At 44.0% G+C, this 17177-nt stretch overlaps 1 protein-coding gene across 1 annotated transcript in view; it reads left to right on the top strand.

Moving 5' to 3' along the window:
- Positions 1–17177, top strand: part of ift172 (intraflagellar transport 172) — a 60551-nt gene that overhangs the window by 13483 nt on the left and 29891 nt on the right. Inside the window, 6 exon segments of the mRNA XM_053337440.1 lie at positions 2433–2545; positions 9545–9712; positions 11843–11979; positions 15425–15532; positions 16725–16740; positions 16742–16810. Of these exon segments, the coding sequence (XP_053193415.1) occupies positions 2433–2545; positions 9545–9712; positions 11843–11979; positions 15425–15532; positions 16725–16740; positions 16742–16810 (611 nt within the window).

The following is a 17177-nucleotide window of genomic DNA, read 5'->3' as shown; positions in this document are numbered from 1 at the left end:
AGGAAAAAAGACAGGAAGGAAAGATGACAGGGAGGAAGGAATGAAGGAAGGAAAGATGGAAGGAAGGGAGGAAGGACAAATGGAAGGAAGGAAGGAATGAAGGAAGGAAAGGTGGAAGTAAGGAAAAGAATACAGGAAGGAAAGATGGAAGGAAGGGAGGAAGGACAGATGGAAGGAAGGAAGGAAGGAAGGAAGGAAGGAAAAAAAGACAATAATCACTTTGATTGGAGAACAGCTCCAATCTGCAGCTTTTGTTAGTCTGAACTCTGTAGCATAGCGATGACGTCGCCGCCGCCATAATTATGTTTTCTATCCATACATCGTTCAATTTATCATATCTTCTTCACACAGGAAAGAGGGCCAGACTAGTTTTTCAGAGGTGTCAAATTCATTTTCATTCAAGGGCCACAAACGGTCCAATTTGATCTCATGTGGGCCGGACCATTAGGAGGGAGGGAGGGAGGGAGGGAGGGAGGGAGGGAGGACAAACGGAAGGAAGGTGGGAAGGAAAGAGAAGGAGAAGAAAGGAAAGACAGGTGGAAGGAAGGAAAGAAAGAAAAGAATGGAAAGGTTGGGAAAAAAGGACAGGAAGGAAAGATGAAAGGGAGGAAGGAATGAAGGAAGGAAAGGTGGAAGTAAGGAAAAGAATACAGGAAGGAAAGATGGAAGGGAGGAAGGAATGAAGGAAGGAAAGGTGGAAGGAAGGAAAAGAATACAGGAAGGAAAGATGGAAGGAAGGGAGGTAGGACAGATGGAAGGAAGGGGGCAAGGAAGGAAGGAAAGAAAAGAATACAGGAAGGAAAAATGGAAGGAAGGGAGGAAGGACAGATGGAAGGAAGGGAGCAAGGAAGGAAGGAAGGAAAGATGGAAGGAAGGGAGGAAGGACAAATGGAAGGAAGGAAGGAATGAAGGAAGGAAAGGTGGAAGGAAGGAAAAGAATACAGGAAGGAAAGATGGAAGGAAGGGAGGAAGAACAGATGGAAGGAAGGGAGCAAGGAAGGAAGGAAGGAAAAAAAGACAGGAAGGAAAGATGACAGGGAGGAAGGAATGAAGGAAGGAAAGATGGAAGGAAGGGAGGAAGGACAAATGGAAGGAAGGAAGGAATGAAGGAAGGAAAGGTGGAAGTAAGGAAAAGAATACAGGAAGGAAAGATGGAAGGAAGGGAGGAAGGACAGATCGAAGGAAGGAAGGAAGGAAGGAAAAAAAGACAATAATCACTTTGATTGGAGAACAGCTCCAATCTGCAGCTTTTGTTAGTCTGAACTCTGTAGCATAGCGATGACGTCGCCGCCGCCATAATTATGTTTTCAATCCATACATCGTTCAATTTATCATATCTTCTTCACACAGGAAAGAGGGCCAGACTAGTTTTTCAGAGGTGTCAAATTCATTTTCATTCAAGGGCCACAAACGGTCCAATTTGATCTCATGTGGGCCGGACCATTAGGAGGGAGGGAGGGAGGGAGGGAGGGAGGGAGGGAGGAAGGACAAACGGAAGGAAGGTGGGAAGGAAAGAGAAGGAGAAGAAAGGAAAGACAGGTGGAAGGAAGGAAAGAATAAAAGTGAGGAAAGAAAGAAAAGAATGGAAAGGTTGGGAAAAAAGGACAGGAAGGAAAGATGAAAGGGAGGAAGGAATGAAGGAAGGAAAGGTGGAAGTAAGGAAAAGAATACAGGAAGGAAAGATGGAAGGAAGGGAGAAAGGACAGATGGAAGGAAGGGAGCAAGGAAGGAAGGAAGGAAGGAAAAAAGACAGGAAGGAAAGATGACAGGGAGGAAGGAATGAAGGAAGGAAAGATAGAAGGAAGGGAGGAAGGACAAATGGAAGGAAGGAAGGAATGAAGGAAGGAAAGGTGGAAGTAAGGAAAAGAATACAGGAAGGAAAGATGGAAGGAAGGGAGGAAGGACAGATGGAAGGAAGGGAGGAAGGACAGATGGAAGGAAGGAAAAAAAGACAGGAAGGAAAGATGACAGGGAGGAAGGAATGAAGGAAGGAAAGATGGAAGGAAGGGAGGAAGGACAAATGGAAGGAAGGAAGGAGTGAAGGAAGGAAAGGTGGAAGGAAGGAAAAGAATACAGGAAGGAAAGATGGAAGGAAGGGAGAAAGGACAGATGGAAGGATTCCTCTTTATTGTCTACAACTTCATTAATTGGAGTATATATAATCAATTGAAATGAATAATTCTCATTAAGAGGACCATGCCGACTCAGCCATATTCCATTTTAATTAAAAAGATGATACAGGTCTTGTATATCAGCAGATTTATAATATATTGATCCCAGTACAGGTAAGATTTTTAAGTAGAGACTCTGCTCACTCTGATACAATCATAGATAATTAAAAGTTACTGGCTAGATATCTAATCTTGACTAAAAGGCCGATTTCAGCCCAATACAGTCACAGTTAATCAGTCACTTCTTTTCCCTCCCCTCAGTGGACTTGGCTGGAGGCTACAATCTGGGAACCATCAGTCACGACTCCAAAATCGACTGGCTGGAGCTCAATGAGACCGGGCGCAAACTGCTGTTCAGGGACAAGAAGCTGCGGGTGAGAATGAAACCTCTGAAACCCCCCCACCCCCCCCCCACCCCGAGGGACTGAAAGAGTGGAAACAATGGCAGAGAGGCCTGCAGGGAAAATGATAGGAGAGATGGTGATTAGTAAAGCAGAAAAATATACCCTGGTTAGAGTCGGTATAAAGTTACAGCTACGTCCATCAGCTGAAACATGAGCGACTGTATGTTGGTCCTCCAGGTGGTATGATGGTCAGAATAATTATATATCTTCTTGATCACAGAGGCAGCATACATTGAAAACATCTCTATATTATAATTGACCATCATCAATTTGATTTATGTGCTCTAGGAAAGTAGTTCCCAACCTTTTTTGGCTTTTGACCCTTTAAAACAGAGGTGTCAAACTCATTTTCATTCAAAGGCCACATACAGCCCAATTTGATCTGATGTGGGCCAGACCACTAAAAGGAAGGAAGGAAGGAAAAGAAGGAGAAGGAAGAAAATACAGGAAGGAAACATGGAAGGAAGGAAGAAAGGGAGCAAGGACAGATGGAAGGAAAAGAAGAGAAGACAAGAAGGAAGTAAGGAAGGAAGGAAGGAAGGAAGGAAGGAAGGAAGGAAAAGAAGATCGGAAGGACGGAATGAAGGAAGAAAGGTAGGAAGGACAGATGGAAGGAAGGAAGGAAGGAAGGAAGGAAAAGAAGATCGGAAGGAAGGAATGAAGGAAGAAAGGTAGCAAGGACAGATGGAAGGAAGGAAGGAAGGAAGGAAAAGAAGATCGGAAGGAAGGAATGAAGGAAGAAAGGTAGCAAGGACAGATGGAAGGAAGGAAAAGAGGAAGAAGGAAACTGGGCCGGATTGGACCTCTCGGGGGGCCGGATGTTTGACACCCCTGCTTTAAAATGAGGAATTTTGTTTTCATGGTTTATTTAAATAGGAAGGACGGAAGGAAGGAAGGAAGGAAGGAAGGAAGGAAGGAAGGAAGGAAGGAAAGAAGGAAAGAAGGAAGGAAGGAAGGAAGGAAGGAAAAAGAAAGACAGGAAGGACGGAAGGAACGAAGGAAGGAAGGAAGGAAAAAGAAAGACGGAGGAAGGAAGGACAGATGGAAGGAAGGAAGAAAGGGTGGGAGGAAGAAAAAAAGGAAGGAAGGAAGGGAAGATCGGAAGTAAGGAAGGGAAGAAGGACAGATGGAAGGAAGGAAGGAAAAGAAGACTGGAAGGAAGGAATGAAGGAAGAAAGGTAGGAAGGACAGATGGAAGGAAGGAAGGAAAAGAAGATCGGAAGGAAGGAATGAAGGAAGAAAGGTAGGAAGGACAGATGGAAGGAAGGAAAAGAAGAAGAAGGAAACTGGGCCGGATTGGACCTCTCGGCGGGCCGGTTCTAGCCCACGGGCCGCATGTTTGACACCCCTGCTTTAAAATGAGGAATTTTCTTTTCATGGTTTATTTGAATACATTTCAGAGGCCTGAAGAGATAAAATACCTGATAAAGGGAAAAAGAGCAAATATAAATGAATATTATTTTGTGTATCATACATTTTTTTAGCTTCACTTCAGGTTAATTGTCTGTTGACCCCTTTGGTTTATCTCGTGACCCTTTGGAGAGGTCAGACCCTGAGGTTGTGAACCATTGCTCTGGGGTCACATCTAAACGGACCTGAAGATTTTTTTCATAGTGTACAGTTTTCAGTGAAAGGCCTGAAGATATTCTAATCAAAAAACAACAAGAAATTTAACCCTCCTGTTGTGCTCCCGGGTCAAATTGACCCCATCTCTTTTGACTGTTCCTCACTTCCTTCCTTCCTTCCTTCCTTCCTCATTCTTTCTTTCTTCTCCTTACTTCCTTCGTCTTTTCTTCCTTCCTTCCTTTGTTACTTCGTTACTTCCTTCCTTCCTTCCTCATTTCCTTTTTTCTCACTTCCTTCCTTCCTCATGTCATTCCTTTCTTCCTTCCTTCCTCCCTCTTTTCCTCCCTTCCTTACTTCCTTCTTTCCTCCTATTTCACCCTTTCCTTCGTTGCTTCCTCATTTCCTTCTTTCTCACTTCCTTCCTTCCTTCCTCCCTCTTTTCCTCCCTTCCTTCCTTCCTTCCTCCCTTCCTCCTTTCCTCCCTTCCCTTCCCTCCCCACTTCCTTCCTTCCTTCCTTTCTTCCTTCCTTGACCTGAGCACAACAGGAGGGTTAAAAGAAATCGAAAGTCATGCACAAACAATCCAGACACTAATGGCGCTTTTCCACTACACAGTTCCAGCACGACTCGACTCGACTCGACTCGACTCGGTTTTTTTTTTTGCGTCTCCACTAGGGATAGTACCTGGTACCTGGTACTTCTTTAGTATCTGCTCTGCTGAGGTTCCAAGCGAGCCGAGCCGATACTAAAATGTGACGTCATCAGACTGCCGGCTACTTTGATTGATCAGAAGAGTTGTTGCTGGAAGAGTCATGAGCCGTCCCACACAAGAATCAAACCCAAAAGACACATACAGCAGCAGGAAGGAAGGAAGGAAGGAAGGGAGGAAGGACAGAGGGAAGGAAGGAAGGAAGGAAGGAAGGAAAGAAAGATGGAAGACAGGGAGGAAGGAAGGACAGACAAACAGAAGGAAGGACAGAGGGAAGCAAGGAAGGAATGAAGGAAGGAAGGACAGAGGGAAGGAAGGAAGGACGGAAGGACAGGGGGAAGGAAGGAAGGAAGGAATGAAGGAAGGAAGGAAGGAAGGAGGTGTGTGTGACAGAAAGCCACATACAGCAGCATGTACACCATCGCCTCCATGTCCTCTATTGTTTATGTGTTTGTGTCGCGTATAAAACAAAGTCACGGCAGTTTTGCAGAGCCATTGCTATGACGACCCCGCCCACGTTGAGTAGGTACTTCTTTATAATGGAAAAGGTCGTTCCTGGAACCAAGTCGAATCAAGCCGAGTCGAGCCAAGTAGTGCTGGAACTGTGTAGTGGAAAAGCGCCATAAGTCTAACAATTACACATTTTCTGTTCTTCAGGTGTCTTCATTTAGTTTGAAATAAAGTTATGGACATTAATGGTGGAAAGTCTCAGTAGGTTTACATTAATACTGCAAAAACTGTGCAGGAGATAAAGAGCTTTTAACACATAGTGCTCTAATTTTAGGGGTTGGCAATGAAGTGCAAAACTGTCCAAATAACTATGTTTGTGTGGCACATACAAAGAATATAATCATGTATTTCAGTTTTCAGTGAAAGGCCTGAAGAACAAAAAATTATGCACAAACAATCCAGACACTAAATAATAGTGACAGTTACACATTTTCTGTTCTTCAGGCTTTGGCCCATTTAGTTTGAAATAAAGTAATGGACAACTTTTGCCTTCTTTGTCAGCCAAGGCACATTGTAAAATCTGTTTTTAAAAGGTGCTACATAAATAAAGTTATCATCATCATCATTATTATTATTATTATTAGTGTGGAAAGTCTCATCTTAGTTTGAGCAGGAGATAAAGAGCTTTTAACACATAGCTCTCTAATTTTAGGGGTTGGCAATGAAGTACCAAGCTGGGACAGAAAAAACTGTCCAAATAACAATGTTTGTGTGGCACATACAAAGAATATAATCATGTTTTTCTGCATTTCTTCTTTTTTTTTTTTAAATAACCATTATCGCTGGGGGGGCAATTTGATTCACAGCCAGCAGTAAAACATAGACATCAAACACAGCAAATAAATACAACAACAAATACCAAATACAATGTTTGTTGATCAGTCCACTGCTTTGGTCCAGAGGGAAATATCTGAACCCTGCTGAGTTAGGAAACCCGCTGACTTGAGACTTTCATGACCCCCATTGGACAGTTAGACAGTTATCAGGGTGAATGACATCAGGTCAACATTTTAATCTGTCCATTACTTTGGTTTATGATTAAATATCTGCACAAATACCTTCCAAACATCAACATCCACTTATTATTGTATACTAATGGAGAAAATATGTGAAAGCTGTCAGGTCCAAGAAGTTAGGGAGGAAGGAAAGGAAGGAAGGAAGGATGGAGGAAAGAAGGAGAGAGGGAGGAAGGAAGGAAGAAAGGAGGATGGAGGAAGGAAAGAAGGAAGGGAGGAAGGAGAGAGGTAGGAAAGAAAGAGAGAAGGCAGGGAGGAAGGAAGGACAGACGGAAGGAAGGAGAGAGGTAGGAAAGGAGAGAGGAAGGAAGGAGGCAAGGAAGGGAGGAAGAAAGGATGGAAAGGAGGAAGGAAGAAGGAAGGAAAGGAGGGAGGAAAGGAAAGGAAAGGAAAGAAAAGAAGGAAGGGAGGAAAGAAAGGAAGGAAAGAAGGGAGGGAGGAAAGAGAGAGGTAGGAAAGAAAGAGAGAAGGAGGGAGGAAGGAAGGACAGACGGAAGGAAGGAAGGCAGGGAGGAAAGGAGAGAGGAAGGAAGGAGGCAAGGAAGGATGGAAAGGAGGAAGGAAGAAGGAAGGAAAGGAGGGAGGAAAGGAAAGAAAAGAAGGAAGGGAGGAAAGAAAGGAAGGAAGGATGGATGGAGGAAAGAAGGAGAGAGGGAGGAAGGGAGGAAGAAAGGAGGATGGAGGAAGGAAAGAAGGAAGGGAGGAAGGAGAGAGGTAGGAAAGAAAGAGAGAAGGAGGGAGGAAGGAAGGACAGACAGAAGGGAGGAAAGGAGAGAGAAGGAAGGGAGGAAGGAAGGATGGAAAGGAGGAAGGAAAAAGGAAGGAAAGGAGGGAGGAAAAGAAAGAGAGAAGGCGGGAGGAAGGAAGGACAGACGGAAGGAAGGAAGGCAGGGAGGAAAGGAGAGAGGAAGGAAGGAGGCAAGGAAGGGAGGAAGGAAGGATGAAGGGAAGGGAGGGAGGAAGGAAAGATGGAAAGGAGGAAGGAAGGAAGGAAGGAAGGAAGGAAGGAAGGAAAGGAGGAAGGAAAGGAGGAAGGAAGGAAGGAAGGAAGGAAAGGAGGAAGGAAGAAGGAAGGTAGGAGGGAGGGAGGGATTTAAATAGAGAAACATGTCATAATGCACCTCCAGTACCGAAATAAAACATGTAGAAAAGGTGCAGAGACGCTCCAGTTGTAGGTGTTGTGGAGCTGTGTTTCTGAGAAGCTGTGTGTGGGAGATGTTGTCAGTCGTTGCCTCGGGTAATGACACAGTTTGATGTTGAAGCTCGGGGGCAAAGACTCGGAGAACTCTGGTAATTGGGAATCCATCAGTGGCGTCCAACTTTTTTTACTCCGGTTAGACTTTCTACGACACATAATGACATCTACAGAATAATTAATTAAGTGTAATTATTTTATTAAGCATGTACAAAATTAACTCGTGAAGCATTTATGTAAGAACACCAGTAGATTAGGAAAGACCGCTGAGGATGAGAAAGGTTTACAGTAATAAGAACCAGATAATTTCGGGTGACAGTTCTCAGATTTTGTGGTTCTTATACGTACAGAAATACTTACTTTGAGCTGTTTCTGTTTGACAGGTATGTTCAAAACCTTTACCCATAGACTGTATAAAAGAAATGGACGTAACATCCGTGATGTCACCCATTGGTTTGTGGACTGCTGCTCGGAAGCCAATAGTTTAGAATCTGGGCAGCGCCATCTTGAAAATTTCAGGTGCATGCTGGGAAAAATAAAAACACGGATTCTACTTATATGGGCATGAGGCGGGGCTATGGGCGGAGCGGGGAGGTTGCTATGGTTGCGAGGGCTGGATCTCGAGGACATTGGGCAATCAACCTGTCAATCAGGACGTAGCCACGCCCTAATGCATACCCTGCTTTATCATCAAATATAAAATCATGGAGGCCAAAATGTCCCAAATGAACATCATACTGCATTGAAGAAGGCTTTAAACTAGCGATTGAGACCATAAACACATTTTGAAAACGTTTACTGAGGTTAGAAATCAAGTGAGAAGTTGGTGAATTCTCCATTGACTTGTATAGAGACGGTCGCCCCCTGGTGGCCGTTTGATAGAATGCAGCTCTAAGTTACTTCCTGGTTGGCTTCATTTCAGAGGACCAGAACTCCCCGCCTGCCTTTACCATGTATTTCTCCCGATTAGTACGGCGGTTCTTCCTTTCATGTCGCTGCTACAGAACTCTTAAAGTGTCTTTCACCTTTAATTTAGACCTGATGGTGCATGAAGATGAGACGTGCAGCAAGGCATCAGTCTATTAACTGGAGAAGAATGAAACTCAATAGATTTGACAGACTGAGATGGATCTAGTCCGCTTCACAATGTTTGATATTCATGTTCTTTGCATATTCTGCCTGTAGGAAGTCATTCAAGTGCATTTATCAACAGGCTGATCTTCTTCGGTGCATTAAAATGTGTCCAGCTTGAGGGTGAACACTGTAAATGCAGCATTATTAAAAAAGGGGGGGGCAGCAGGAAGTCTCTCTCTCTCTCTCTCTCACACACACACACACACACACACACACACACACACACACACACACATACATTATATAATCTACATAAGCTCATCCTCATTAAGAGCAGATTGTAGTGTAAACATTCGTACGTACATGGGGGAGGTTAATCAGCTCTGTTCAAGACAAATTAATTTGGCTATGTTAGGTACACTTTAACGTCCTGGGATTTGAGAATAAGTACAATCATTAAGTTCTGTAGTAAATCTGCTCAATATCTTATAACCTTTCAGATGTTTATGCTTCCTTTGACAGACAAAAAAAGGATATGTTACCTGTAGGAATGTAGAGATATAGGCTCAGATACCACATTTACCCGTCCAGTATTACCCCTTTTCCACCGAGCTTGAGCTGGAGCTAGTTCAGAGCCAGAGCCTGACTAAGCACCGGCTCCTTGCTTTTCTACCGCCAAAGCTCCAGCCCGGAGCCTCACAACAGGAGCCAGAGCAAGCACCAACTCTTTGCTGGTCTAAAGCAAGAACCGATTACGTCAGCGGGCTGTGGGCGGGGTTATGTGAGCAGGACTTTACCTGCACAAACATTTTCAGCGCCATTTTCCAACCGCCTTTTCTGCAGTACGGTCATACAAAAATCATTGATACCTCCCGTTCTTCCCTCTTCTTCCTCCTCAGCTCCATTTGTACGACATAGAGAGCTCCGTGAAGACTACGCTGCTGAGTTTCTGCTCATACGTCCAGTGGGTGCCCGGCAGTGACGTGGTGGTTGCCCAAAACAGGGGAAACCTCTGCATCTGGTACAGTATCGACAGCCCAGAGAGCATCACCATGTTCCCGATAAAGGTGAGAGGAAGAAGAAGAAGAAGAAGCTTTTATATGATTCAGTTACTTGGTTATAATACTTGGAGGGTCTGTCAGCTGCCTAATGTTTAATAAAGGCTGGAAACCATTAAAATCATCTTAACCCTCCTGTTGTCCTCGAGTCAAGGAAGGAAAGGAGGAAGAAGGAAGGAAATGAGGGAGGAAGGAAGGAAGGAGGGAAGGGAGAAGGAAGGAAAGGAGAGAGGAAGGAAGGAGGGGAGGGAGAGAGGGAGGAAGGAAGGAAGGAAGGAAAGGAGGGAGGAAGGAAGGAGGGAAGGAAGGATGGAAAAGAGGAAGGAAGGAAGAAGGAGGGAAGGAAGGAAGGAAGGAAGGATGGATGGAGGAAAGGGGGATGGAGGAAGGAAAGAAGGAAGGGAGGAAAGAGAGAGAGAAGGAGGAAAGAGAGGAAGGACAGACGGAAGGAAGGAAGGGAGGGAGGGAGTGAGAAGGGGGGAGGGAGGGAGAAAGGAAAAGAGGAAGGATGGAAAGAAGAACAGGCAAGAAGGAAGGGAGGAAGGAAAGGAAGGAAGGAAGGAAGGAAGGACAGACAGACAGATGGAAGGAAGGAAGGGAGGAAAGCAGGAACAGTCAAAACAGACGGGTCAATTTGACCCGGGAGGACGACAGGAAGGTTAAAATAACAAAAGTACAACCTTTGATATGATGTAGGTAGGGTTAGGTATAATAATCTAGGTATGATGCATTTTCTTAACATCCTGATGCTGTTGGTAAAAATCTTGAGGTGTTTGTGCTACAAAGTTTTTACAGGTATGTTTAAACTTTTTATCCCCGACCCTCTCGTTTTACTCGGCGTCTCTGTGCTTCTTGTGAGCTCAGTGTGTTTTCTACGCTGCAGTCCCGGAGCAGTGCGTCGCCCTCGGCAGACTATTGAAACTTACCGATGTTCTCATTAATAATAAAATCCAGGCAGAGCTGTTCCCTTTTTATTTTCAGTCACTGTTGAGCCCGACATTTTATTTAGCAGACAAAATTATTTTATTTATCTGTTTTTCTTTTTTATAATCTTTAGTTTTTAGTCTTGCTTTTATTAAACTCTTTTAATCTACAGCAGGGGTGTCAAACTCATTTTCATTCAAGGGCCACGTACAGTCCAATTTGATCTCATGTGGGACAGATCATTACAAAGATGGAGGGAAGGAAAAGAAGGAAGGAAGAAATGGTGGGAGGAAGGAAGGAAGGAAGGCAGGAAGGAAGGAAAATAAGACAGGAAGAAAGGACGGAAGGAAGGAACGAAGGAAGGAAAGAAGGAAAAAAGAAAGAAAGGGAGGAAGGAAGGTAGGAAGGAAGGAAGGGAAGGAAAAGAAGGAAGGAAGGAAGGAAGGAAGGAAGGAAAATAAGACAGGAAGGAAGGACGGAAGGAAGGAACAAAGGAAGGAAAGAAGGAAAAAAGAAAGAAAGGGAGGAAGGAAGGAAGGAAGGACAGAAGGAAGGAAGAAATGGTGGGAGGAAGGAAGGAAGGAAGGAAGGAAGGAAGGAAAAGAAGACAGGAAGGAAGGATGGAAGGAAGGAACAAAGGAAGGAAAAAAGAAAGAAAGAGAGGAAGGAAGGACGGACAGAGGGAAGGAAGAAATGGTGCGAGGAAGGAAGGAAGGAAGGTAGGAAAAGAAGACAGGAAGGAAAAAAGAAAGAAAGAAATGGAGGAAGGACAGAAGGAAGGAAGGAAGGAAGGAAGGAAGGAAGAAAGGGAGGAAAAAAAGACAGCAAGGAAAGTGGGCAGGCTAGGACCCCTCGGCGGGCTGGTTCTGGCCCACGGGCCACATGTTTGACACCCCTGGTTAAGAGTTTATTTCGCCCTTTCGCTGACGATACTGTAATTTATTTAACCAACTTCACTGATTTCTTACGTCTTATAGATTTTATAGAATTAGTTGATTTACTTATTGATTGCTCATTTGCACTGTACTCAGTCTTAACTTTAATTGTTTTATGATTTGATTGTTTTAATTATGCTGTTATGACCTGTTGGTTTTAATTTGAAGCACGTTGATTGAGTTTAGAAAAGTGCTCTATGAATAAATATTATCATGAAGTGCTGATATAAGATCTGTCCCCAATATTCAGCTTTTACTTGGTTTTCCTTCTTGTTCGCAGGGAGACATTGTGGATCTGGAAAGGGTGGACGGGAAGACGGACGTGATGGTGACGGAGGGCGTAAACACGGTGACCTGCACACTGGACGAAGGCCTCATTGAGTTTGGCACCGCTGTTGATGACGGAGACTATGACAGGTAAAGCCCAATTTCCACTGAGTCCGTTAGCGGCGCGTTACAGCATTTCTATTTTTGACGGAGCCGTTTCTAACTCGCGACAAGCTCAACAGAGCAGATCCCACCAGACAGGAAGTCAGACACAGAATCGGCATAATAAAACTTCTGTCTTTCAAAATAAAACAACCCGTGCAGCCTCCCGATCGTATTTCAGCAACAAACAGGAATAAAACAGACAGATAAAGACTCCATCTAGCTACGTAGCTACTGACACATGACATCAGCACAAACATCAAAGAAAATTACCAAATCAACTAAATTTGAGCAAGTTAACAAAATCGGGCTGTTTGGTTGTGCTGCTACTACAGTAATTACGGTAGACTAAAGGCACTCGTTTGGATTTGATTGGGCTGCTACTACAGTAATTACGGTAGACTAAAGGCACTCTTTCGGAGGTGATTGGACTACCGTAATTACTGTATTAACAGTGCAACTTCATTTTAAAAGGCAGATTTCTCTCCCAGAGCTCTGCTGCTGTAACGCTGCCGGTGTGAGTTGACACCGGGCAGAGGACGGAGCTAAACCGCGCCGCTGACGGACCCGGTGGAAATCCCCAATAAGACTACTGCCATGCAAAGATCTCATCACTGTAATCATCATCTAATAATAATGATAAATGTGATTCAGTTTGACAGCTGACATTCATTCTCTATAAAGTCACACATCCGTCCATGCCTCTCCGTTGTACTCGCTGCTTTTCTGGGTCAGAGTCGCAGCGACAGCAGGGCGAGCAGAACAGGCCAGATGTCCTTTTATCCTGCAGCTTCCTGCGGCTCTTCTTGAGGGTTTCGTCAGCACTCCCAGACCAGCTGGGAGAAATAATCTCCTAAGTGTGTCGTGATTTGCAGACCTCGAAAACGACGGTCTCGTGACGCCTCCTTACCAGATGCCTAAATCGTTGTTACTGACCTCTCATCTTTTTGGAGGAGCAGCAGCTGAATGTCTCACTCCAGCCCTGAATTCTGCCACATGAAATAAGAGCAGCTTTTAGGACTCCTCCTAAGTCAGAGGAGTCAAACTCATTCTCATTCAAGGGCCACATACAGGGCAATTTGATCTAATGTGGGCCGGATCATTAAAAATATGGAAGGAAGGAAAGAAAAAAGGAAGGAAGGAAGGAAAAAAGAAAGACAGGGAGGAAGGAAGGAAGGAAGGAAGGGTGGGAGGAAGAAAAAAAGGAAGGAAGGAAAATAAGACAGGAAGGAAGGAAGAAAGGACAGAAGGAATGAAGGAAGGAAAGAAGAAAGAAAGGGAGGAAGGAAGGACAGATGGAAGGAAGGAAGAAATGGTGGGAGGAAGGAAGGAAGGAAGGAAGGGAGGAAAAAAAGACAGGAAGGAAGGACGGAAGGAACAAAGGAAGGAAAGAAGAAAGAAAGGGAGGAAGGAAGGAAGGACAGAAGGAAGGACAGACGGAAGGAAGGAAGAAATGGTGGGAGGAAGGAAGGAAGGAAGGAAAAGAAGACAGGAAGGAAAGATGGAAGGAACGAAGGAAGGAAAGAAGGAAAAAAGAAAGAAAGAAATGGAGGAAGGACAGAAGGAAGGAAGGAAGGGAGGAAAAAAAGACAGAAAGGAAAGTGGACCTGCTTGGACCCCTCGGCGGGCCGGTTCTGGCCCACGGGCCGCATGTTTGACACCCCTGTCCTGAGTGATTAGATTCATATAAATATTCTGCAGTCTTCTTTACTTGTGATGTCGTTCCTGATTGAGCTGGAACGAGTAGAGAGTCCCGGTCCCTTTTGTTCTCTTACCGGTGAAGACCTCTCCAACTAACCCAGTGACCTCTTCATGTGGAGATTTGCTCTCTGAGCCTCCAGAATCCTGCAGCACTGCTTCCCCAGATCAAGCTTTGAGGGATTGAGAGATACTTTTAAGGTTTTACATTCCAGTGCTTCCCTTTTTTCCTCTGTGATCTGCACCGGTGATGATCTGAAACCCTACAATTTTTTTTTTATTATAGCAATTATTATTAATATATTTAATCAACCTGTCAATCAGGACGTAGCCACGCCCTAATGCATACCCTGCTTTATCGTCACATATAAAATCAGGGAGGCCAAAATGTCCCAAATGAACATCATACTGCATTGAAGAAGGCTTTAAACTAGCGATTGAGACCATAAACACATTTTGAAAACGTTTACTGAGGTTAGAAATCAAGTGAGAAGTTGGTGAATTCTCCATTGACTTGTATAGAGACGGTCGCCCCCTGGTGGCCTTTTGATAGAATGCAGCTCTAAGTTACTTCCACGTTGGCTTCATTTCAGAGGACCTGAACTCCCCGCCTGGTATAAACCCATCTCACACTGGTCATGCATCCCCAAAGTCAGAGCATCAAGTCATAAATGATTTCTTGACACCTTACTATGGTCTATGGATATAAGCCGAGGCAAAGGAAGAGTACTGAGCCTCCTAATGATAACAAGACACACAGTTACAAGGCAGAAGCAGTGATCTTACTTCCACAATTTTGGATTTAAAACGATCAAATCAATCATTTGATCCTTCTTCACTTTTACACTACTTTGAACCTCGAACCTCAATTTCATCCCTTCCTGACTCGTTGGGTAATTTTTCGAAACAGAATTTGACAAACATGAACATTTCTAAAAGAAGCCACTGACTTGTGAAGCAGAGCAGATTCATGCTGACATACTTCTGCATGACTCAGCTTTACCTCTCTATGTGTGTGTGTCTGAAGGAAGGAAGGGAAAAAAGAAAGACAGGGAGGAAGGAAGGAAGGAAGGAAGGAAGGAAGGAAGGAAGGAGGGAAGGGTGGGAGGAAGAAAAAAAGGAAGGAAGGAAAATAAGACAGGAAGGAAGGAAGGAAGGATGGAAAGAAGAAAGAAAGGGAGGAAGGAAGGACAGAAGGAAGGAAGGAAAGAAGGTAGGAGGGAGGGAGGAAAGAAGGAGAGAGGAAGAAAGAGAGGAAGGTAGAGAGGAAGCACAGATGGAAGGAAGGAAGGAAGGAAGGAAGGAAGGAACAGTCAAAACAGACCGGGAGGACGACAGGAAGGTTAAATCACTTCTTAAAACTCACTTTTAGGAAGGAAGGAGGGAAGGATGGGAGGAAGGAAAATAAGACAGGAAGGAAGGAAGGATGGAAAGAAGGAAAGAAGAAAGAAAGGGAGGAAGGAAGGACAGAAGGAAGGACAAATGGAAGGAAGGAAGAAATGGTGGGAGGAAGGAAGGAAGAAAAAAAGGAAGGAAGGAAAATAAGACAGGAAGGAAGGAAGGAAGGATGGAAAGAAGGAAAGAAGAAAGAAAGGGAGGAAGGAAGGACAGATGGAAGGAAGGAAGAAATGGTGGGAGGAAGGAAGGAAGGAAGGAAGGAAGGAAGGAAAAGAAGACAGGAAAGAAATTGTGTGAGTGTGATTTTATTTTTAATTTATGGGTCTTTTTAAAACAGAGCCACAGCATTTCTTGAGACTCTGGAGATGTCACCAGAGACTGAAGCCATGTGGAAGACGCTCAGCAAGCTGGCTGTAGAGGCATGCCAGCTGCACATCGCAGAAAGGTCAGGAAGACACACACACACACACACACACACACACACACACACACACACACACACACACACACACACACACACACACACACACACACACACACACACACGACTAATTGTATTCTGTCTCTGTCTTTTACTATAAGTGAGACATTACTTAGGAAATAGACAGAAAGAAGATGACAAAGGCACCTTGGTTACCTGGATTGGGAAAACACACACTCCTACACACACACACACACACACACACACACACACACACACACACACACACACACACACACACACACACACACACACACCAGATGTCTGTATCCCTGCCTGACCTCCTCCTTTAACTTCATTAAATCATCAAAGAGATTTTTTTTTATTTTCCTTCATAAGCATTTTCTCTCTCTTCTTCTCTCTTCTTCTCTCTCCCTCTCTCTCTCTCTCTCTCTCTCTCTCTCTCTCTCTCTCTCTCTCTCTCTCTCTCTCTCTCTCTCTCTCTCTCTCTCTCTCTCTCTCTCTCTCTCTCTCTCTCTCTCTCTCACTCTCTCTTCTTCTCTCTCTTCTTCTCTCTCTCTCTCTCTCTCTCTCTCTCTCTCTCTCTCTCTCTCTCTCTCTCTTCTTCTTCTTCTCTTCTCTCTCCTTCTTCTCTTCTTCTTCCTCTCCCTCCTTATTTCTCTTTTTGAGAAACTTTTCACATTTGAATTTCTCAGTCATTAATAATGCATATGCTGTTCGTTAGGCGTTCGGCCTGATTTGCATAAATCATGAAATCGGGGAGAGAAACGTTTTTGTCTGGAGTGTGTACTGTTAATGAGGGAGAGACGGGATGTTAATGAGGGAGGGAAGCCAAAACAGAAAAAAGAGAGAAAAGAGAGACACACAGAAGGAGTTTTTAAAACTTTTTTTTTTTTTTTTTGGGGGGGTAAATCTTTCATGACTTGTTCATTAATCTGATGCAACTGTTGAGAGAGAGTTGGTATAAAGTGGCCAAATGCTAAGACGTACCTTTTTATTCCTCAGCTCTCAGACTGAAGACTAATTAGACAAAAGCTCTAATTTAGTTTTTCAGAGCTTCAAACCCACAACTAGAGTTACTTTCTTCATTTATTTCACTGACACTGACTCTTTTTTTTTTTTTTTTTTTTTCTTTGTTGTTTCTTTATCTGGTGCTTTCTTGGTTTCACTCTGGTTTCTCTCTTCTTGTTTAGAGGTGTTTTGCAGCGTTGGGGCGATGTCTCCACTCTTCGTTTCCTCCACCAAACCAACCAGATAGCAGACAAAGTTTCAGAGGAAATGGTTTGTTTCATTAAAACTTGTTTCACACAAGCTTTTGGGTTCAACCAGAGGAGACAAACTCATTTTCATTCAAGGGCCACATTCAGTCCAATTTGATCTCATGTGGGCCGGATCATTAAAAAGATGGAAGGAAGGAAGGAAAGAAGGGAAGGAAGGAAGGACAGAAGGAAGGATAGATGGAAAGAAGGAAGAAAGGGTGGGAGGAAGAAAGGAAGGAAGGAAAGATGAAATGAAAGAAGGAAATAAGAAAGAAAGGGAGGAAGGAAGGAAGGACAGATGGAAGGAAGGAAGAAATGGTGGGAGGAAGAAACAAGGAAGGAAGAAAGGAAAATAAGACAGAGAAGGAAGGAAGGACGGAAGGAAAGAA

Source organism: Scomber japonicus, chromosome 17 (genome assembly GCF_027409825.1).
Source record: "Scomber japonicus isolate fScoJap1 chromosome 17, fScoJap1.pri, whole genome shotgun sequence".
Classification (NCBI taxonomy): domain Eukaryota; kingdom Metazoa; phylum Chordata; class Actinopteri; order Scombriformes; family Scombridae; genus Scomber; species Scomber japonicus.
This window is presented reverse-complemented; position numbering and strand designations above follow the sequence as displayed.